We start from the raw sequence: 22,781 nt of genomic DNA, 5'->3' as shown, positions 1-22,781 counted from the left end.
TTATAATGGAAAACTATTGAATTTGTTTTTCCCCCTTTTCATGATGGCAGGGGATGCCTCCTCTGCACGTCACTGATACTGTACTTAGTACACTGGAGTGACTACAGCGGAACTTTGAAACTTTCGCTGTAGTCACTCAAGTTGATGGGGAAACTGATGACGTTCAATGACTGCTCACAAAGTACGACAGGCTTAGGGGGGGAAAAAAAAAAAAAGACATTCAATAGACCAAACAGCCACTTGTATTTGAGGACAGTGCAGAAGGGACAAAGAAGAATTGATGCAAATCCATAAAGAAGACATCAATACAGGATGTGCTGGCTAACAAACAATATTGACCAGCGGGCAACAAAAGCACTACGCGAGATATAACTGTGGTCTGAATCATCATCTTGACAGCTTCACCCTCGGCTCACTCTTGTTCTTTGCAGGCAGGACGGGCACCGCGGTGGCAGGAAGCTAGCAGGGAATTAGCCACGTCAAGCGAAGGTTTGCGCCGCCACGCCAACAGGACGTGGCATCAAATGGACGTCAGGGGATGATGCCATAGAGTCTTCCCACACGTTCCAGCCAATAGCACAGGGGTTGCCGGACAGCACCGTCACTGACGTGACACGCCAGCCGGCACACGCTCGGGTAAAGCGCAGGCTGAAGCGCCACAAAGGCCACGTCTGAAAGCTGCAGGACCTGGTGCAGTGCTGTCGCCACCATGCTGCTCCACGCCTGAGGAACGCACGTGTCACAACTTGGTTGTGCCAAATCTCACAACCCGTTGCCCGTTTTACAAGATACAAGGGAGAGGATGTCACAGAACAACATGGCAGTCACACACCACATGCTGCACAACAACATGGTGCAAGTGTCAGGCGGCCAAACCCCCAGCTCCAGCTCCAAGTCTAATCTGCTCGCACTCCTAATTGGTCATTTGTGTGCTCGGAAGCGGCTCACTCGATGCCGGGGACATGACATGTTGTGTGTGACACCCGGCAATGTGGGGCTAAAGATGACAAAACACAGCGACGCGTGTCGCTGTCTTTTATTACACATGACAAACGGGTGTGGTGCTGTCACCTGTATCTGCGCTTGTGCATCACCGGCGGCAACGTGTCCGTGAGCGCTGACAGCCGAACTCGATCTGGACCCAAGGAATCGGGCGCTGTGCGAATGTCTGAGGGAAGGGGCCGGTGGCAGCTGCTGCTCCTGTCCGTGGACCCGCCCCCACCGCCTGTCGCGTTGCTGCTGCTCCTTCCTGCATTTGTATTGGCTCACCAGTTTGGCCAGACTTCTGGCGGGGATGCTTCCTGCGCAGCTGAACAAGACATCAAATCCATGTAAGTACCGTGTTGGCCCGAATATAAGACGACCCCGATTATAAGACAACCCCCTCTTTTTCAAGACTCAAGTTTGGAAAAAAAGACTTTTTTTTTTTAACATCAAGTTAAATACATAGTACATCTGAAACAAATGATTATAACAATGTATTAGAGTGAAAAAGCATATTTTGCCTCATTGAAATCATGCAAAAACTGTTAATCACATCTTAATATCTGAACATTTAAAAATGTAAACTAAAGTGCAATCACATTTGTAAATGGATGGCTTCAGGTTTTTAAAATGTAAATAAACCTATCTACTGTGATAAAACAACAAAATTGCAATAACTGCATTAACTATCAAAGTGAAGTCTAACTGTAACTGTAGTCTTGATACAAATCTGAATAAGGGAAAAACATTGCAATAAAATCATGCAAACTGCTACCGCTATTGTTGGGGAACCTGAGGACTGTATAGGGGGTTGGCTTGGATGGTTATGCTCTTTTCGCCCCCGGGCGACCGTTAGTCGCCGAGCCGCTGCATAACGGCTATCTGTACGATGCGAGGCGAACTTAAAGGAGTGCACCGGAGCTGTCAATCAAATGGCGCGCACACGAAGTAAACTGCGATCGGACAAACGGCACAAGTGGACAATAGCAACAATGAAATGTATATACTCACTTTGTGTCAAAGACGCACACGATCACAGCAACATACTCAGGTGATACCAGCAACCTTTAACTTACCGCTGCGCACAAGTGAAAATGGGTATAATGTCTCGACCCTGAATATAAGACGACCCCCACTTTTTCAGTCTTATTTCAATGCTAAAAATCATCTTATATTCGGGCCAAAACGGTACTTCACAGAAAGCCCCGGCACTCGACGCCACGTGGTCACATCTCACCTGAATGCGGGACTGTGCGTGAGAGTATCTCTCGACGATGGAGGCACGCCGGTACCACTCGTGACTCCACCTTCCTCCGAGGGCGCGGCTGACTCGAATGGCAAGCGCGGCAGGAAGAAGGCGTGGTCGTCCCCGCCTCGCGAGGGAGAGGGCAAGGATGGCACGGCGGCGAAGAAGTCCTCCTCCTCCAGGTCTTGATGCATCTGGATGTAACTGGCGCAGACGTCTGCGCTCAACTTGTGAAGACGCTTCACCAGCCACGCCCACTCCGGCACACTGCCCGCCGCCGCACTTAGGGATGACACGGTGGGCTGATGCCGCTGGTCGCGCCCCCGTGGGGGGCTCACCTGAGTGCGTGCGTTTGGACACATCGGACAGGTCAATCACCTACGACTGCTTTGTGTTTTACTTTTTTGTCCCCTTCCAAATGAAAAAAAGATTGTTGATTTAAAAAAGGAAAAAGACTGAAACTGTCACATAGTCACATGTCTGATTTCAGGCTAAAGTCGATTTCAGGCTAAAGTCGTATGAGGGTCACCGTACATTGGTAATAAAGTTTTTCAAAGTGACGTTTTTAAAACAACATTTGGTCCTTCAAAAGTATTTAAGACAAAAAGTGTGGATTTTCGAAAGGTTGTGCGATCACCCCTACACCAAAAATTTTTTATTCATTAATTCATTCATTCATTCATTCATTCATTTTCTGAACCGCTTTGTCCCCACGGGGGTCGCGGGCGTGCTGGAGCCTATCCCAGCCGTCATCGGGCAGTAGGCGGGGGACACCCTGAACCGGTTGCCAGCCAATCGCAGGGCACACAGAGACGAACAACCATCCGCACTCACACTCATACCTAGAGACAATTTAGAGTCTTCAATCGGCCTACCAAGCATGTTTTTTGGGATGTGGGAGGAAACCGGAGTGCCCGGAGAAAACCCACGCGGGCTCGGGGAGAACATGCAAACTCCACACAAGGAGGGCCGGAGACCCTCCTAACTGTGAGGCGGACGTGCTACCCAGTGCACCACCGAGCCGCTAGGATAAACCTATACAGGTTTATATACTATATATATACCATTGTGGCCGTTTGGTTGGCGTTTGGCAAAAAAGTGCGCTTGACGCCGTAACTGGCTTTGCATTGAGCAGGGCTGCCAACACACACAACCACATACACACAGATTCCATATGCTTAACCCCAAATTTGGACAAATGTCGGCGGGCAAGCATTACCTGCGCCGTCTCTTCAAAGATGTCCTCGTCCTCCGAGGATGCCGAGCCGAGTCGTGAGGAGTCCGAGCTTCCGTCCTCCTCGTCAAGAATCATCTTGACCTGCGGCGGAGGCGCAGCGCCTTTACACGACGGAGAAGAAGCGGGGCTGTAAAGAAGAAGGGGCGGTACCTGCTGAGCTGTCATGCCGTCAGCCTGAGTGGAGATGGCCGCCAACAGCGCCTGCGTGTAAAGCTTGAAGCTCATGGCCGCCTGGCGGTGGAGATTGGCCGCGCCACCCACGCCTGACACTTTCATCAGCAAATACTTGAGACCCGGACGCCTGTCAAAGTCGCGCGCAGTCCTGCACGCACGGCAATGTCAAACGGTGCCTCGCAATATGGACGACAATGGTGCACGTTTGGCTCATTGCTTTGCTAAGTCAAGGTCGATATTGGCGAGGGTCACCATGGGAAATCAGAAAGTCAGTGTGGAAGAAAATGACAACTCCAAACCATGGCCTGATTATCCAAATTCAGATTTGCTCATTGTCGAGCAATCAATCAATTTTGATGAGTGTCGAGTAAAAGCAAACTTATTGCAAGCCCCCCGTAACCCGTGTTGCATGTAAGAACGCTTACAATGACGAGTGGCGAGTAACAACTACTCCGCCCACCTGTAGGAGTCAAGCAGCAGGTCGAGGATGATGGAAAGGTTGGCCGTGGACACGTAGCGCAGGAAGCCCGTCGCACGCAGAGTGGGTTCAGGCGTGACAGGCGTCGCCGTCTCCTGGCCAGCGGGCTGCTCAACAAACTCCTTTGATTGATTTATTCAATCAGTCAATCAATCAATCAATCAGCGCGTGCGTTGCTGTTGTTGTACCTCCAGCAGGACGTCCGAAAGATTCTGCAGAAGAACTTGATGTGACAACAGGCTCACCACCACGCTACGGAATGGAACGCTAATAGACGTCAAACAGCAACAGGATTAGTGGACGCGAGCATGCCTGTGGTTGAAGCCTGTTATGTGGCGGGAAAAGAAAATCTTACCCCACTTTCCTAAGAGAAGCAGAAGAAAAAGTCATTTTGACAGCATGTCACATTTTGAGAGCACTCAGAATGTTTCCATACAAAGTCATGTGTGCCCAAAGTGTCATCCTAAATGGAAGCAGCTTCAAGCAAGGCAAAGAGTATAACTTAGCCTTTCAACAATTTGGCTTTTCAAGTGGCTAGGCCAATGCTAATGCTAACTAGCATCCATGTTGTAGAGCTAATTTGATTCTTTGAGCGACGCAAAGGGTGCACGTTGCCGCCTCACCTGTTATGAGCGTGTCCATCAGCGTGATGGTCAAACGTTGGCTCAATGATGAAAACGCAAGACTGGGCGTGCTCAAAACCGTCATTGTTGGGAGTCTTTGGCAGGCCCTGGCTGTCGGACATGAACACCTGGCGCGCGCGCCCCGTCCCCCCCCACACACAAACACACACCACACACCCCCATACAACCCCCCCCCCCACACACACACACACACACACACACAGATTGGCAGATTTCATTTGAGTTGTAACTTCAGTCGCCGCTTTGCTGCCTTCAATGACCTGCTGCGCCGTGGCTCTGATCCTCTGGTGCTCGGCCTCCGCCGACGGGGATGGTGAGGGAGCGGCCACCTTCACTTCACAGGCGTCGCCGCAGAGACTGTCTGAGCCGCTGCGGAAAGATGACGCTAGCTTCTGCAGGTACACGCAAGATGGAAAGTACATTCATGGCCAGACACTCTCAGGCGACTTCTTCAAAGACTAGACACGTGGGCCACTGACATGAACGACCTGACTTAATTCTTAATGTTATAAATAGTGGAAGCAGTTTTACAGCTTCGAGCCACATCTGCGTGCACTCACATGACACTTTTGAGATGCTCATTTTGCTTCGGGCGTACCTTGACAGGCCGTAAGGTAGCAGAGAAGGCATCCCGCAGGGCACAGCAAGCCAACCTCCACATTTCCTCAGTGAAGAGCGGACCCACTGTCACCAGCACATACCTACGGCAGCGGCATGTCAGCGCGGTGGGTGAAGCACACATACAAGCGTGTGTGCATGCGCCCTTGAGACCTGATGCAGGAGCAGCCCACTCTAGAGATGGTCTCAGCCGGTTGCGACACGCATGACACCAACAGCCCAAAGAGCTCCTTCAGCATCAGATTGATCCAAAACTCACAACCTAGGTCTGACGCACAGCCACACAAGAATCAAAGGCGACGCCATTGTTCCGGGAGCGCGCTCGGGCAGGGCAAATTTTGCAACGTGCCCTTGGTTGGTTGCTGCCATGTTTTTGCTGTTCAATTTTTGTCAAGGCCCCGCGTCACCTGCGTCGATGAATGCGCTGACGTGCTCCACCACCAGCTCACAGCTGAGGCCGATGGCGTGTCTGAAGTTGGCGGCAGCCGTGTCCCAGAAGGTGGGCTCACCGCGGCTACGTTGCAGCCACAGCGACATGGCGGGCAACAGCAGCTGCACCACAGCCCAGATGGCGAAGCCCGGACCTACAATGCACAACGTGATCGCCATATGATAGCAACTTGAGCAAAGCACTGTTTGGAAAGGTCACCTGGCACGACGGCAACCTCTCGCAGCAGCAGAAAGAGTGTCTCCAGGGTAGGTGGCTGGTGCCTGCGAGGACAGTTGGACACGGCGGCCGTCAGCTGCTCCAGAAGCAGAATCCACACCTGGATTAGACCTGAGAGACACGCGTCAGGAGGCAGGCAAGGCTGCTCAGCACCCCCGCCTCGCCTCACTGTTGCCAGCCTCGCTCACCCGTGTCATCATCAAAGTCCCGCAGGACGCCGTCCAGTGCGATCCGGTCATCCGTCTCGGTGGGCAGGTTGGCCGGCCGTGCCCCAAGGAAGACTGGCTTGGATGGCATCTTGTAGATGCTGGCCAGCAGCTGCCGCCAAGGAGGGGGGAGGGGAAGAAAGCGTCACATGACGGATGGAGACGGGGCCCAAGAAGTCGGTCACCTGAGAACATCGACGCAGGTAGGCTAGCGCCGGCAGGCACAGGTCCAGGGAGCTGCGGGACGACAGCGGCAGCGTGCGCTCACCCATCTCTTCGTCGTCGACATCACCTGATAGAAAGAAAAGAAAGAAAATGAAAAGACGTGACTGACAGCTGGAAATGAGCAGTATGGCACACTTGCAAACGGTGCCTTCAGTCAGGCGTGCCATTGGAAAGCCGAGCCTGAGCTTGAAAGCTGGCGCTAATTTGCGTTTCCATCTGTGTGAGTGTGGCCTACCTAAACCTTTGACGAACTTCATGAGGCACAAAATGCAGTCTGCGGCGGCGTTGGCAAAAACCTGGACGCTATCCGTGCTGATGAAGGCCTCAAAGACATCGAAGACGGGCGCTCGGCGCTCTCCTGCTGAGCACAGAGACGGCGTGGAGACGCACAACTCTCCGTCCAGTGGCGCGTGGCGTGGCATACGTACCCACGGCGTATTCTCCTGGCAGCTTGTCTTTAGCCTCCATCTTGGCACCGCGGGCAGTTCCGAGGGCACTGAACAGCGGACGCCAGCCGGACAGGATGCGAGGAGAACACATCTCCACCAGCTCGCCAATTGATGTTACCACCTGATGGCGCCAGAGCAATCATCAGCTAGCTACTAGGCTAGGCAGAAATGCAAGCTGCCTTTTGGAGCATCTTCATGCCTTTGAGAATGGGAGTGGCGCCGTGAGCGCTTTAAAAATCAATCCAATGTCCACCAATCTTTTGTCAGCCACCTGTTCAAGCGTCACACGTGCGGTGAAGAGGCCATCCGGCTATCACGCAAGCTGTTGCCAAAGTATTACCGCAGGTAAACATTTTTCATGATGAAACAGAGGCCATCCACCTTTTCCTTCTGAAGGCAGCATTGACCCAGCGTTTGGATTTGGATGCCGGAGTCTGACGGAGCGAGCTGCGGGGCTTTACCTGGTCCTGGACGTCGTCGTCGCACAGTTCCAGTTGCATGATGTGCTCAAACGGTCGGAAGAGTGCCTCGTTGAAGCGGAAGTGAGACGGCTCACTCCAGCCCCTCAGAACCTCAGTCAGGACGTCATGGATGAAGGAAACCGCCTTCTGGGACACGTGACGTTCTTTGTGGCATGCCGCCTACGTGCCAAGCGGACGCACACACACAGAGTTTAGATGCGTTCTTGATGATGAAGTGGCACAGCAGTTGCATACCTCTACCAGGTGCGGCGCCACCACGCTCCAGGCCCTCATCTTGTGCAGTAGCGACCTGTTGTGGTCCCTAACGATTCTCAGCATGGCCTCCCCCAGACGGAAAAGGTGCAGAGAGCTGGGGTGCTCTGGCGCTGACTTGTGCTCTCCTGCAACGCAACTTGACAGTGGCAAATCCCAGAGAGCTCAAAGCGCCCACTTCGCCTTTGACGGCCTCGAGCGTGCATACCTGGCATGGCGAGCGAATAGTCCCCAGTGTCAGAGACGGAGTAGAAGAGCTGACACCGGGACGCTTTCCTCAGTTGCTGCAGGAAGCCCAGCAGAGACAGCAGGTTCAGTTTACCCGACGCGTCTTCAAACAACCTGAAAGATACGCGTGAGGTAGGTTGCTCACAAGGATTGTCCTCATACTTTTGCAAAATGGATGCTTTGGACATGTGCAGAGCAGAGTAGAGCGATGACCTTCGAGAACTTTGAAGCCATGCAGAATCTTGATGCAGTGCTGCTCAAAATTTAACAGGTGGGGCTTTCCGGGCACATTATTATTTCAGTTTGTTTTGTAAAAAGAGTTATACGTCAGAAAACCGGCAAGATGCTCTCTCTGCAGAACATCACATGACCAAACCTAGAATACACCTTTGCCGACGACATGCACCACTATGAGTTGAGTAACCACGCATATGCATCATTCACCCAGGAGTCAGGGCGAGCTGTCTAAACAATCGCCACGCACACCAAAGTCCATCTCCCAAATGCTAATTGTGGAGAGGGTTAGGATTAGGAGAATATTAACATAGTTCAGGATGTGCCAGATCTTTTCTTCCAAGACAGTGTATACAGGCAGCTGGTGAACCCAGACAGCCGTTCTTGGGTTAACTCCAAAACATCAGTCTTTGATCCCAAAACACACACGCACAACATGTTAAAAGCCTGCGTGAGGCATTTCCGGCACACCCATGGGCGCTTTTCAAAGCAAAACTTGTGCATGTGCGCTGTCATTTGCTGGCACGGGAGCATCATTGTAAGTGAGCGCACGAATATGAGCGTGAGGCGTGCTTTGGTTTTTCGGCAGGCGGGTTCCCAATGCGATGGAGTTTGTCATTTGGCCAACCTGTCAGCCTGCATGGACAGCGCGCACACAAACTTGGCTGTCCCGGGCCCGTTCAGCGGGCTTCCCTCTTTGACGTTCGGTCCGCGCTCCCCTCCTTCGCCCTGGACCAGAAGCTCCCGGACGGTCGGTGGAAAATTGAGGGGCGGAGTCGGGCAGAGCGGGAAGGTGTCGGCTTGCACACGGTTACCGGGCACACCCTGTTGACACCGCTGGGGTAGGGTGGCCGGGGGTGGCAGCTGAGCGGTGACGCTGAAGTGAGCATGCTCCAGAGAACTGATGTACTCTGTCACCCTGACACACACAAACAAATACACACATGCATGCGCACGGCACACACATCATTGGTGAAATGGCGGGTCACAACTAAAAGAAAAAATATATAAAAATAATGCACTTTCAAGTGTACATGTGAGTGTGTGCACTACACAGCAGAGTGACATGGCATCACATCTCTTTGCGTGTGTGTCACCTGAAGACATATGTCCAGCAGTCGCTGTTGTGGCTACCCATCTCCAAGCTCATATTCAAGATGGTGTCCATGCACAGCACCTGCGCCGCATGCAGGCCGCCGGCTGCCGGCCGCACAATCTGCTCCAGACGCTGCTTCACTGCACACGCACACATACATACAGCAAGTTGGCGCTCTTGTTGTCTGTCTGTGTGTATGTATGTATGTATGTATGTATGTATGTATGTATGTATGTATGTATGTATGTATGTATGTGTGTATGTGTGTGTGTGTGTGTGTGTGCCAGTGCGTCATCACCTTGCGTGAGGGCATTCCTCGCCTCGGGCCCCTCCCTCTCATCGCGGTCCTCCAGCGCGCAGGAGGCGGTGGCTATTTGGGCCGAGGCCGCTGCGCAATTGTCGGCCACACCTGAAGGCGCGCATAGCATCATAAGCACGCGCACACGCCCAACTTGACGATGGCCCACAGCGCACCGACCGAGAGCGCAGCTGAGTGCGGCGGCCTGCCGGAGTCCATCCAGACTGAGACAGACGGTGTCGCGCTCTGGCCGGCTCTGCTCCCTGGCGAAGACCGGCGGAGTCTTAGAGCTGCCAGCCACGTGGCCCGTCAGCGGTGCCGACAAGATCTCCATAAGCTGGCTCCACACGCCTGTCAGCAGGAAGCGCGACAGCGCGGCGCCTTGGGGAGGACGCCGGCGTTAGTGTGGTCGGTCCCCGTCACATGCTGGCGAACCGACGCAGCGACGTGCGCACCCGCCGTCGTGGCGTCGCTGCCTGCTCTGTCGCACGAGGGTGCTGATTGGCTGAACCTCCCGATCAGCTGACCGCCAACCGCATTGCTGCCCAAACCGTCGATGTCTGAGGGGATTAAAGCTATGCGTCTGTGTGCGTCTGTGCACATGTGTGTGCGTGCGTGCGTTGGTGCGCGTGTGCTACCAGTCAGCATGGTTAGGAGAGGCGGCATTCTCTCATCAGGCACCGGCCAGGAGCCGACCTGAGCCAGCAGGTCTCGTTCCAGAAGTTGACGGTGGACCTCCTCCAGCCACGCCTGGGACAAGAGCACCAGCATGCCGCTGCTCTGGATGGCACGCACAAACTCCTTCTGCCAGGTCCAAACAGATAGTGAACAATCAAGATAATTGAGGGAGGCATGCACGGCGGCCCTCACCGGGCCCAGCGCAGTGGGCAGCGCCCTTCGCTGGTAGAAGTTGCAGTTGCGCAGCTTGAGGTTGAGCAGCAGCACGTGGAAGGATAGCAGGTAGATGCCATCGGCGTTCATCAGCGATTGACAGCTCATAGTCAGCCCCACCTCCACGCCAGGCGAGGGGATCCCGTCTATCAAGCACATGGACGCTTCAGTGTAAATGGTACTCATGCAAGAATGGTGACACCAAGGTGACTCGGAAACTGACCGTCCCACAGTTCGGAGCAGAAGGTGCATGCAAAGTCCTGCAAGAGCCGGTCGACTCTGGGGGCGGCATCGGCCTCGAGAAGTCTGGGCAGCAGCGCAGCCAGCGAGCGCACAAAGAGGCGGGCGCCATGCCGGTCCGCTTCCCGGTGGCACGGTGGCTTGAGCGAGAGCCGAGCTGAGGCCTCCGAACGACCGGACTCGTCGTCGTCCGCTATCGATGCGTTGTCGGAGCCCACGTCCGACGCGTCCGAACGGCCCGAGTCCTTCTCAGCCGCCGTGGAGAACTGGTCGCACGAGTCCAACTCTGTCCTCAACGAGTCCTGCTCTTCCATGCTGAACATGCACACACACGCTTTCATTTACCAAACATCACACGCAGCAGAAAAACATGTCTACCCTGGGATCACACAAACATTACGCACACACCTGCAACTCACAACGGATGCAGTTTCACCTGAAGTTGCTCTCGCTGTAGCGCGACACAGTTCTGGAGTCCGCCGACAGGAAGTTGGTGATATCAGGGTACACGAGGGCGTGGCTTCGTAGGACCACATCAGGCGGAACCACGCAGCCCTCCCGCCACGGCCTTGCCTCCTCCTCAGAGTCCAACGCGGTTTGGCCCGCGTCTGTGGTGATGCTAATGCTAACGTCAGGGCTGCGCTCCAGTGTGGCCTCCCACGGTGGCCCCTTGGACGACAGAATCCGCCTCTGCCACAGAACGTCGGCCTCAATCCCTTCCGTGGACGCGTAAGCCGACTCAGTGCCGTCCTTCAGCTCATCAAGGCGACGAAGTGCCAGATGAACCTGAGCAGGAGCGACGTCGGGTCGGCAGCGTGATGCAAAGACGCTGACAGCATGACGTCCTCTCGACACGGGCATACCTGCTCTGGTGTGAGGCCCCGCCCCTGTGACAGCTCCTCCAGCGCTCGCAACATAGCACACACGCACAAGACGCTCCAGTAACACGCCTCGGTGCCACCCTTCAGGCATGCCTCCTTCATGCCGTCCATCACGCTGAACACATAAGTACGTCACAAACAGATGCTGAGATGTTGGGACATGTCAGTCTACATGAACCCGTTTCAATCGCGTCACAACGCGATGTCACGCAATAACACCACTAGGCGGGGGCTACGACCCATTTGAAAATGGCAAGGTTACAATAAGCACTAAAAAAAAATGGTGCTGGCGGGTACGACTTCAGCTCCGAGGACAACCCGGCCTTGGAGCCTGCGGGCGTCTTCTCGACAGGTGGGCCACGCTGTGGCTCACTGAGGAGAATTAGAACAGAAGGATGGCCCTGAACTCAAATTGATCGCGTTGGGTGCCAAAAAAAGGCTGCTTTTTAGAGCTGTCATTTGCCGGCGGGACAGTTTTGCTCACAGTTACCACGCAGTCATCATCTGAAACGGCCCCACGCCTAGCAGTGACATCGCCTTGTCACGACATAGCGTTAGCTAACAGGCATCAGGTGCACTGACAGTCGCAGCAGGTCCAGGTGCGACTTCCTTTTGGAGAAGGATCGCTTCCCGCCTTCGGACTCTGTGAGGCCCGGCCCGGCCAGGTCGAACAGCCGCTGAGGACTTCCCACGATCTGAAAGGCGGCACGGACAAACGTTGCAAACGGTGAGCTCACATGGCGCCACGGGCGTCCCACCTCCTTGGTGACACGCAAGGCCTCGGTGCGGTGCTGCGGCGGTGGGTAGAGCAGGATCCGGTGGTAAACCGACTGCAGCACGGGCTTCATGGACTCCACGCAGCTCACCAGGCGGACCAGCTCGGCCGCCACGTAGCACACGGTCCGCACCACCGACGCCATCCTGGCGGGGGCACCGGCTGAGCGACCTGAGCCTCGACCCTGGTCGGACACGGCTCCGACGGCAGACTCCGTCTCCTGGCCAGCGCCTGGAAAATGTGCTGAGGTCATCACCGCCGCCATGACGACCAAACCAGATGACAGTCACTCTAGGCGTGAATTTACCCGGATGGGGCCACTCTGGCGCCCCCACATGGCCACGGTGGGAGGCGATAGTTTTGTCAGTGACCGGATTTCCCATGATAGCCACCAGTAACGGACACAGCTGCTTCCTGTTCGGAGACGAGTCGCTGCGATGATGTCATTAGCGTCTTTGACATTGGACTATGTGTGTGTATGCGACAATGTGTGTGTTGTGTACCAGACGAGGTCAATGAAGCGTCCGGACAGGTGCATCGTGGGAGGGCAGGAGCTGAGCATGGACAAGATGCTTTCCAGGTAAAGCAGCTGCAGCAGCTGCTCGTCACTGGCAGCGGCCAACGCACAATGTCAGGAACACTCCACCCATCTGCTGCTTCCACGGTGACGTCATTAAGAGCTGTTCACTCACCAGTTGACCGACTCCAGCTTGTCACAGAAGAGCATCAAGACCATCACCACGTCGTCGCAAAGCACCCGGCTAGTGGGAGACACATCTGCACATCAAGTAGAAATAGAGTTTGGTAACGCAATTGGCACATTGGTAACATGCAGATGTGTGTGTGCAGAGGTGGGGGGCTTACCCCTTGTCTGCAGAGGCGAGGTAGTCAGCTCCTCTCCAGCTGCACCCTGCTTGTGAGAAGATTAATGCACAAGGATTGCTGCCTTCAAACTGTGTGACACCGAGTGCGTGCACATGCGCTATGATGTGACCTCCTGTCGGTGTCGCAGCTGCAGTGTAAAATCTCCCAGAATCTGACTGAGGGTGGCTCGGACCGCCGTGTTGATGCTCCGCTGATGACAGTTAAGTGCGTACGTCTCCATGCACACCTGCACGGGTACACACACCCGCTGGTCAGAGATCCTCCAAAGGTGCCTGGCATCACAGCCTACTGCGGTGAGCACGTTAAGTTGAGGAGATCACAAAGGAAAACAGGCGCGGGCACGCACCCGACAGCGGCAGAGTGCCAAGAGTGCCGTCGGTTACCTGAGCGATGCGTAGGATGGAGTCTGCGCTGATGTCAAAGTTTGGTGAGTAGGTGACGCAGAGGAGAACCTGCAGAGGGCGCAGGAACAAGTAAACAATACTGAGCACAGGCCCCAGCCCCGGAGGAGAAAACCTTCTCACCTTCATGACCTCCACCTGCAGGTCCTCGTGCAGCTCTGGCGTCACTTGCATCGCCGCCAACAACTGACTCACCAGCCGATTCTTCAGGGGCTTCGCCTCCACGTCGTTCCCGTCCACAAAGCGGTCCTCGCACAGGAGCTTCTGACGGAAAGACAGCTCAAACGGCAAGCCTTTGCGTAGAGCAGGGTTGTCAAACTCCTTTCCTCTGGGCCTTATCCCTATATGTTTTCCAAGTTTCCCCCGTTAAACACACCTGATTCAATTAATCAGGCTCATGCAGAACGTCAGGATGAACTGGTCATTTGAATCAAGTGTTTTTAACGAGGAAAACTTGGAAAACATGTAGAGCTTCGGCCCGAGGAAAGGAGTTTGATGCCCCTGGCGTAGAGCATCCCATGAGGGCTGGAGGTGGGACATGTGAGGCTCAAACACGAAGTACCTGCATGCCGCTCAGCGCTGTCTGACCCAGCTTGTCGTTTTTAGACTCCAGTGCAATCTGGAGAGGAATAAGACAATAAGCGCATCCTGCAGGCCAAACACAAACAACATGACCATGGTGTCATGCTGATTTGTCCCACACGTTGAGGTCACGTGGCGCCACGTAAAACCATGTGACAATCCCGTCGAGGTGTGACGCCTCGGATCATCATAACGGCTATCATCTGCCGCGGCTAAGTCGTCGAGCATCCCTCATGGACAAATCCCCCTTGACGACGTCACGGGGAATGTTACGGAGAGAACGTGTTCTTACCGCAACTCCGCCGGTGACAGCTTGGCTGATGCGTTGTGGGACTCCAGACTTTCTTGGGTGGCAAAAAAGAAAGAAAAACTCAATGGATGTGGAGACGTGTTTTGGCTACGTTCGCACTCGCGGTTAGCGCAATGCAACGCTGACACAGTGGTTAGCAAACACAGTTGGGGGGCGAAGCCTTGCTACGGGATCAATTTGAATGTTGTTTCAGCTTTTAATGCAAAAAGGTAAAATATGATCCGTTCCTGCATCCAGCATAACAAACGATGCAATTTCTTCCAGTTAAGGAGATAGACAGAGTTCTCATGTCAATATGTGTATCTTATTTTGAAAACATCAAATCTTTTGGAAAAACCTGCCTTTCCTTGTTTTTACGACGGCTGTGTTTTGTAGGGAACAACTTTGACTTAGAAAACAAAACATGGACTTTGAATCCGAAGAAACACTGATCACACTTCTAACTAGATAAACTGTACATTTTAACGTGGCAGCCTGTCATGTTAAAATGTACAAAATATCAGTTGGAACGTGATATTGAACTTCGATTTTATTTCTGGTATGTCGTCATTTTAGCTGTTTGTTAAAGGACTGAAAGAAATTTGTTAGCTAACCCACTAACAAGCACGAGACTGAAATGACAGATGAATTTTAGGACCATGACATTTCTATGTGCATTACTCAATGTCATATTTATGTACATGACACGAATACAGTCTGTATTTTCTATGCTCAACGCCATCACGTAGCCAGCAGCAGGTGGATGCGCGCGAAAACTCATCCTCACCACCCTGCCGCGCCCCAAACAAGACACGCACACACTTCGCCAACCAACTGGGTGGTCGTTGTCGGTTGGCTTCTGGAAGCTCCGACTCACCGCAGGCGAGCACGCAGGCATCGCGCAGGCTTTTGTGCTTGTGTCCGGCTGCGTCTTTGTGAAGTCTCCGCAGGATGTCCTCCATGGTGGCGTTGGTGAGCGGTCGTGTCGCACGAAGATGGGTTAGGGTGGGATTACCGTTCGGTGATTGTGCGCAGTGCACAGCGGGGTCGTCAGCATCCCCTCCAGTACCAACCGAGGATGATCCATTTATATGCTGACGTCATAGGTTTGCAACCAGGAAGTGTTTTCCTCACAGGCACTGCCAGTAGGTGTTTGTGAAAAAAAAATTTCCAACTCATTTTGTTGCTCAAACTTACACGTCATGAGGAACAACATTGACTGATTGGTCGGGAAAAAATCTACACATGCTGACACGCGCTGCCAAATTCCGACACACCGGATTACGCGTGATTGTAACGGAAGTGTGATTTTTGTCTAAACATAAATCTTCACAATAAAAGCATGGATTGTCGAAGCTAAACGTTGACCTTTGGTCAATAAATGCATACGTCATTATACTTCATGATTTATAAAGGAGTAAAGTTGAGAAGTCGGAGAGCTTGAAATAAAAGTCAAAGTCAAAGAACGGATGTTATATATATATATATATATATATATATATATATATATATATATATATATATATATATATATATATATATATATATATATATATATATATATATGTGTGTGTATATATATATATATACGAATATAATTGGTAGAGAATCGCCATATATATATATATATATATATATATATATATATATATATATATATATACATACATACACACACACACACACACACACACACACACACACACACACACACAAAACAAAATTGGCGATTCTCTACCAATTATATTCGTCGGTGCCTTTGTTTCTCTTGACACGGGTTAATTCAGGTCTAGACGCTCGTCTCGGTCATGTGACATGTCACCCCAGTCGAGCCCGCGAAGCAAGCAAAAATGAGCAAGAGGGATGTTTGGAAAGCTTCTTCGGAAAGGGAAAAAGGCCCAATGAGGAGACGGAAGAAGAAGAGGTTACGACTTCTAAGAAAAGGAAATCTGCATTTAAAAGAAATTTTCTGGAGTCCTACTTAAAATATGGATTTATCGCCACAGGTGACTGACGCGCCAAGCCCACTCTGCATAATATGTGGCAACAGGCTAGGTAACGAGGCAATGAAGCCTTCAAAACTGCTTCGGCACATGGAGACGAAGCATCCTGCATTAAAAGACAAACCTTAACCACTTCGGGTGTAATTGTCTCCGATTACGCCTAGATGGGACTGGCTCGTTTCCGAGAAATTAGCTCAGTGCTCCCACAAATTCAACGAAATGATATGTTTTATTTTTATGTGGTTTATACTTGTTTTTATGCCAGTCGTATCATTTTATTTCATTGTATTATAATGGGCGGCTCGGTGGTGGCGCACTGGGTAGCACGTTCGTCTCACAGTTAGGAGGGTGCGGGTTCGATTCCAACGCCGGCCCTCCCTGTGTGGAGTTTGTATGTTCTCCCCGTGTCCGCGTGGGTTTTCTCCGGGCACTCCGGTTTCTTCCCACATCCCAAAAACATGCTTGGTAGGCCGATTGAAGACTCTAAATTGTCCCTAGGTGCGAGTGCGGATGGTTGTTCGTCTCTGTGTGCCCTGCGATTGGCTGGCAACTGGTTCAGGGTGTCCCTTGCCGACTGCCCGATGATGGCTGGGATAGGCTCCAGCACGCCCGCCACCCCCGTGGGGACAAAGCGGTCCAGAAAATGGATGGATGGATGTATTTATATATTTATTATAAATGTATTATTTATTTTGCGCTCTGCTTCTGGTTTCTGTAATGTTTTTTTTTTTTCCGGGAGCGGGTTATCACCCCAACCCCCAACCTGGAGGGCCAGTGGAATCACTCTTTGTCTGGTCTCTACCCTTGTTCCACAACCGATGCCTACGAAGAATACTCCGCATACATTGGCAAGACCACATCAGCACTAAAGACCTACTAGAGAGAGCTGAAATGGAGCCATTGAGTGAAGAAGTTAGGATGCGTAGATGAAAAATAATTGGACACATACTACGGCAGAACCACAACAACGACCTCAACACAGCCATGACCTGGGTACCAGAACGAAAAAGAAAGAAAGGAAGACCGAAGACCACCTGGAGGCGTACTGTCGAGAAAGAAAGGAAAGAAGCAGGATGGAAGTCATGGTCTGAAGCGAGGACTGCAGTAGCCGACCGTGACAAGTTGAAGCGCTCTTGAAGGCCTTATGTGCCACAAGGCACGAAGCGGATAGATAGATGGATTATTTATTTATTAAAAGCCGGTCCGCAAAAATATTTCTGACATGTGGCACAAAAAAGATTGGGGACCACTGCCATATGGTGTGTATATATGGCAGGCACCATGCACAAAACAATTTCCCTAAACGGGCTTAGCCGCATCAGCACGTCTTATGTGCATAAGTGCGTGCTTGTGAGATGAATTTGCATAGATGTTCATTCGTGTGTCGTACAAGTTGTAACAAATGTGTTACAGGTTACGTTCGTTGCGATTTCATATTCGTCATCGTTCAATGTTGGTTCCTTACTTTGACTCGTTACATGACCTGCACCCATTGCAGCTTCTGGTTAAAGCTCAAGATTACTCCTGACAGACGTTTGGACTTACTACCGCAGTTGTAAGTAGCAGTTGACCTATGACCTTCACTTTGTCACATTTTGCAGTCACGATTTTGAGTTACATGACTTGATTTAGACTTGTACAAATAACTACTAGTTGCGATTACTCTGCTTAGTACGTCAGCTCGCTAGCTCAATCAATCATGCTCTAGTTTGATATTCAATTCATCTGCTGAGGAGAATAAAATAATCACAATATATGACTTGTTCCTGGGGACAGGCCGCTGAGGTTGGCGCCATTTTCTTGGCCACCTGTCGGCATGATGTCACAGAACCAGGTTCATCTATGCGACGTTGGCGTCTCAGGTTACTGACGTCATCTCCGACAACGTAAACCACGTCAATTGCGCCCCCGGCAACGGTTTAAGTGCCAATGACCTTTTGACCCACAGAAACTGAGCTGCGCCACAGCTGTCCATTCTTGTCATGCACTTCATCTATGCCTGGGCAAGTTCTTCGAATGCGTCCCTCCCACATTTAACCTGCATGCAATCTCCCTGCACATTTCCCAAATGTTCTCCCAAGACCTTGCCAAGAACAAAGTGAGTGCGGCAAGCGGAGTCCCGCTTACTGATGACATCAGGATTGAAGTCATGTGTCATTTGTTCAGAATCAGGTTTTTATCACGAGTAACGATGCGGCTTTCCTCATATACCTGCAGCTTCACAGTGCTTTAAACCGTGTAGATGTTGAGTGTCGACCGAGTTCAAAAGGGAAGCAAAGAGTGCAGCGAAACAAGACAAGTCATTGGATAAATTCTGGGCTTTGTCCTGCTCATTGGACGCCCAGCGTCTCTGGGGGTCTATGGGGCAGTGGGCTGGCCTCGTCCGGCCCGGACGCTCAGCTTCTGCATGATGACTGGATGATCTGTCTGAGGCTGAATCCCTTTTTGATTGACAGTGAAATGAACGAATCAGCAACCTTTTGGCGTACACATCTGTGGGAGCATTTTTTAATTTCCATTCTGTTCAGAGTTGAACCAGGCTTTCCTAATTTAACGACATTAAACCTACACATTTTATGATGTAAGCCAAAATTGATCTTCCCCTCCTTGAAAGACCAGCATCTGCCACTACGATCAAGCGCCAGTAAAAACATTTAATCAGCAAAGTTTGAGGCACAAAAATATCCGCACACACGCCTACATATATTATTTGTATCATTTTTATGGAGCATAAAAACTCTTCATTGTGTGTGAACGCTACAAAAATATCTTCACCCTGTAAGCGTGCGCATCATCCAAAGTCGATGCGCGGTCGGTACTCCAGGACCATGGGATACGTCTACAAAGCAAGAAGATGAATAAGACAATCACACAGCATCAGAAAAAGGCACAAAATGCCATCCTTAAGAAAACAAAAACTCTGATTTCATAGTGGAGGCCACAGGATACGCAGCAGCACAAAATATACGGTCACATGATCCAACGTATGACGCCCGCCAGAAGATGACCTCAGCAAATGTCATGAAAGGCAAAAGGGCTCCTTACGTTGTCAGCCCGCAGCCTCCATCTGGTCATGTAGATGAACTCCATGGTGTGGTCTCGTCCCATGATCTCGCCGTTGCACAGCACGTCCAGCTGCACGCACGCAGGTAGGCAGGCGCACGTTCACACACGTTAGCGTGGTGAGTGCAGCGGCTCATGCTAATGCGAAGGCTAATGACCTCGTAGGAGCTGGGCAGTTTGAGTTTGAGGCTGAGGAACTTCTTGATGGTACCCACCGTCACGCGACTGGAGCAGCGGATGAATTTCTTCATCAGGTCCTGATGCACATACGCAAGACAGCCTTATTGTGTCACGTTCAACCCGACGCATACGTGCGCACCATGCAGCAGCACAATAGGTCGAGGTGGCGGGCCGCTTATGTCGCTGGGCCACAAGTACCGTGACGCTGGTTTCGCTGGAGCGGCCCGAGTTGTGCAGGCAGTCCAGACAGATGGCGATCTGAGGGTCGCTCCTGTGGTAGTCAGCAGCGGCGGCGACGGTCACATCAGGAAGCCCTCCCCCTGCATCGGCTGTCGCAAAGAGACATTTTTCAAATGTCCTCTTTCCAACAAGCGATGAGTAGTTCGCCTCATGGGCAAGTTGTTTCCTGTTATCATTTTCACCCCACATCCCCACACACACACACACACACACACACACACACACCTGAGAGGTTCTGGCTGCACTGGGTGTTCCGCCAAAATGCCAGCTCCCGCTCCTCCTCCTCTGGACAGCACAAATGATGTCAGCCTGGTTGGCGTCGCAGCCGCCATCAAGCACGGCACTTACGCTCTCTGAGGCCCGGAACCAACTTGAAGATGATCTCCTCCAGAGTGTTGTCCAACCTGGAGGCAGTTCAGATGAGAGTTGAGAGGACAGCTAGTTCAATGAGATGAGCAAAAGAAGGGGCCAGACTGCAGGGGTCTCCGATTGGGGTTGTCGGGTCTGCTGTCCCGCATGTTCACCCCACTGCAGCACTCCTGATTCGAACGATGATCTTGCCGATGATCCGATCAAGTGTGCTGCGGTGGGGAGACGTGCGGGAAAACAAGCAAACCCTGACGACCGCAATCTGTGACCCCCGGGCTAGAGGCTGGGTCAAAACAGAAAGTAGAGGGTGAGGAGAAGACAACGCAAGATGGAAAGACAGAAGGTCAAATGAGAAGACGCAGGAAGCATGAGATGAGAGGAGAAAGCGCTCTGACCTGAGCATCTCCAGGGGGTTTGTTTCATGGACCTGGATGCCACATTTGGGACAGTCGTTGCTCTCCTCAAAGTGCTGTACGATGCAACTCTTACAAACTAAGGACACACGCAAGCACGCACATGCATGGATCACGTGCCAAGCTTGGGCGACAGAGTGAACGCGGCGACTTACAGGTGTGCAGGCACTCGGTGACGGTAGTGGGCTTAATGAGGTAACCCCCGCAAAGGTAGCAGGTGATGAAACGGTTGAAGTCTCGCACTCGGTGTGTCCTTCCACCGGCGGCCATGTTGGGAGCGTTTGTGAGTGCGGCTTCCAATGCACGTTAGTGAAGGTCAAAGGGCGACTAGGTGAAGTCCCGCTCCATGTCGGCATGTCGCCATCACATCACACTACCATGGCAACGTCCGACGACTGCTCTTGTTGTCCTTCCCGAGCGTTGGCAAGTGGCACGGTCACTCCGTGAGGGGCCGACTGCTCCCTCTCCATGGCGCCGCCATGCTGCGACCAGACGAGACGCACAAACACACCGAAGAAGGAGGCATGGCCCACTCACATTTTTGAAACGGAAAGATGCTTGCAAGCAAACATTGGTTCTCGTTCCCACACTGCAGCTCCCCACCTTAAGCCTAAAACCGGAAGTGATCCACCTGCTGTGTGGATTTCAAAGACGTCACTGACAAGCGCGCAAGCCTCACGCACATGTCCCAGCACGCGCGCACACCTCCCATCAAGTCATTGTGTGCGTGCGCGTAACTCACTGTCACCGTACGTGATCGTGGGCGCGGGCACGTGTAGATAGATGTGTGCCACGATAACATCGACAGGCGAACGACACGGGCGTACGGTGCGAGCCTGCGTGCTTGTCCCCGCCCAGTCCCACGACGACGCGATCTTACCGGAAAAGTTGGCAATGTGACGTCACCAACGTTTGGAAGGACGCGTGGAAACGACGAAGGAAAGGTGGGCGGGGGTTAAAAAAGGAAGGGTGTGTGGCTGTGTGTGTGTGTGTGGGTGGTAAATAATGTCCGGAAGCGAAGCGAAAAAAAGTAAAAAAAATATCACCTTTGTGATCGTCAAGCTCGCTTCCTCGTTGCTTCTTGGCTCAAACCGGATGCTCGCTCGCGTTTCTCCCGCCGTCGTCGCGCGCTATCAGGAACGCAGAACACGGAACTTGGGGCCTCTACCTACTCGGCTCCACTCGGCTCAGCAAGCTGGCGACCAAGAGCCGTTGTGGGCGGGACAAGCCGCTCTGACGTGCATTTTGATTGTGTGACGCGCACACGCACACACACACACACGCACACACGGTTGAACAGTGAAGCTCACGTTAATGCTATTCATCGTCAGGCACATATCCAAATATGTAGAGTATTTTGCAGCAGTGTCATAAAACCTTTTGTTGTAGCACGTTCTAGGGCAGTAGAGTACATGCGCCAATTCACGTGTACGGCCCCTTTTCCCGGTGCAGAATTGTCACTCGGATCAGTCTTCAATCATGACATAGAAAAAAATGCCCGGTTAAAAACAGCCCAATTCGAGTCAAAAATTGGACCGACCCAGAAAATTGACAAAATGTTGAGACTGCTCATTGGCTCACATCTTAAGCCGCAGCGTTTGTTCAAGTAGTTGGCTGTGACTGTCAATTTGTCAACTCCCATTTTTTTGTGGGGAAACAAGCCCCAAAATTGAAAGTGAGGTCAAATGGACCCGTGGGGAGGTCGCTCCTGTTTTTAAGGCAGCAGTTTTAAGGGTGTCGCCACAAGTACGCCGCTGACTACGAAGCACGCCAGGCATGTGCGCAAGTTGAGTCGCAGTTTGCCATCGATGTCGGCAGCTGTCGGGCTCGCCGTCATCATGCAGGAATGTCGTCGGAATGCTGCGCCGGTCTTGTTCCCTCCGCCCTGTTTTTTGGATCTGTCCTTTCTTGTGATTTGTGACCTTGCCGCATTTGGATTGACATCTATTTATACGCGCTGCGTTGTCTATATACCATGCCGTGGTCTGCATTTAGTCGCGGCCGCTTCAAGAGGGCGCCCTCCATCCGCCAGCTCCCCTCGACTCACCAAA

The 22,781-nt window shown here is 52.2% G+C and overlaps 2 protein-coding genes across 6 annotated transcripts; both read right to left on the bottom strand.

Moving 5' to 3' along the window:
- Positions 1-219: 219 nt before the first annotated feature.
- On the bottom strand, positions 220-15,347 carry arfgef3 (ARFGEF family member 3). Its single transcript, XM_085922138.1, has 42 exons — positions 15,340-15,347; positions 14,466-14,517; positions 14,154-14,210; positions 13,715-13,855; positions 13,574-13,642; positions 13,300-13,416; positions 13,170-13,215; positions 12,998-13,082; positions 12,809-12,913; positions 12,613-12,719; positions 12,289-12,536; positions 12,113-12,225; positions 11,513-11,645; positions 11,086-11,435; positions 10,633-10,964; positions 10,389-10,555; positions 10,157-10,322; positions 9,974-10,078; positions 9,699-9,899; positions 9,519-9,629; positions 9,222-9,360; positions 8,753-9,043; positions 7,871-8,004; positions 7,645-7,790; positions 7,390-7,569; positions 6,908-7,049; positions 6,715-6,840; positions 6,440-6,546; positions 6,237-6,366; positions 6,031-6,159; positions 5,789-5,965; positions 5,535-5,649; positions 5,362-5,464; positions 5,024-5,155; positions 4,743-4,870; positions 4,308-4,386; positions 4,102-4,241; positions 3,618-3,789; positions 3,450-3,548; positions 2,222-2,568; positions 1,072-1,309; positions 220-723 (listed from the first exon to the last, which is right to left on the bottom strand). The coding sequence occupies exons 3-42, from the start codon at positions 14,157-14,159 to the stop codon at positions 532-534; spliced, it is 6,048 nt and encodes a 2,015-aa protein (XP_085778264.1). The 5' UTR covers positions 14,160-14,210; positions 14,466-14,517; positions 15,340-15,347; the 3' UTR covers positions 220-531.
- A 3,596-nt stretch (positions 15,348-18,943) lies between these two features.
- On the bottom strand, positions 18,944-21,947 carry pcgf5b (polycomb group ring finger 5b). Of its 5 annotated transcripts, none has more exons than XM_085922662.1 (9): positions 21,334-21,947; positions 20,886-21,212; positions 20,713-20,809; positions 20,297-20,352; positions 20,174-20,233; positions 19,907-20,037; positions 19,687-19,785; positions 19,511-19,600; positions 18,944-19,304 (listed from the first exon to the last, which is right to left on the bottom strand). In XM_085922662.1, exons 2-9 carry the CDS (start codon positions 20,998-21,000, stop codon positions 19,257-19,259), a joined length of 696 nt encoding a protein of 231 aa, XP_085778788.1. In that variant the 5' UTR covers positions 21,001-21,212; positions 21,334-21,947; the 3' UTR covers positions 18,944-19,256. The 5 variants fall into 5 exon arrangements, with proteins under 5 accessions (XP_085778788.1, XP_085778787.1, XP_085778786.1 ...); XM_085922661.1 differs by having other exon boundaries at positions 20,886-21,605; positions 21,777-21,947; XM_085922660.1 differs by having other exon boundaries at positions 20,886-21,947.
- Positions 21,948-22,781: the final 834 nt, after the last annotated feature.

This window comes from Syngnathus leptorhynchus, chromosome 10 (assembly GCF_054491065.1).
Source record: "Syngnathus leptorhynchus isolate UIUO chromosome 10, UIUO_Slep, whole genome shotgun sequence".
In the NCBI taxonomy this organism is placed as follows: Eukaryota; Metazoa; Chordata; class Actinopteri; order Syngnathiformes; family Syngnathidae; genus Syngnathus; species Syngnathus leptorhynchus.
This window is presented reverse-complemented; position numbering and strand designations above follow the sequence as displayed.

Excerpts from the sequence above, each read along its gene's own strand:
- pcgf5b (XM_085922665.1), bottom strand. The coding sequence starts at position 21,000 with ATGGCCGCCGGTGGAAGGACACACCGAGTGCGAGACTTCAACCGTTTC. Across the intron at positions 19,601-19,686 it reads AACTGCCCAGCTCCTACGAG|CTGGACGTGCTGTGCAACGG; the intron begins GTCATTAGCCTT and ends GCGTGCGTGCAG. Across the intron at positions 19,305-19,510 it reads GGAGGCTGCGGGCTGACAAC|ACGTATCCCATGGTCCTGGA; the intron begins GTAAGGAGCCCT and ends CTTGCTTTGTAG.
- arfgef3 (XM_085922138.1), bottom strand. Across the intron at positions 12,914-12,997 it reads AAGCTGGAGTCGGTCAACTG|TGACGAGCAGCTGCTGCAGC; the intron begins GTGAGTGAACAG and ends GGCCGCTGCCAG. Across the intron at positions 5,966-6,030 it reads AGAGGTTGCCGTCGTGCCAG|GTCCGGGCTTCGCCATCTGG; the intron begins GTGACCTTTCCA and ends TGTGCATTGTAG.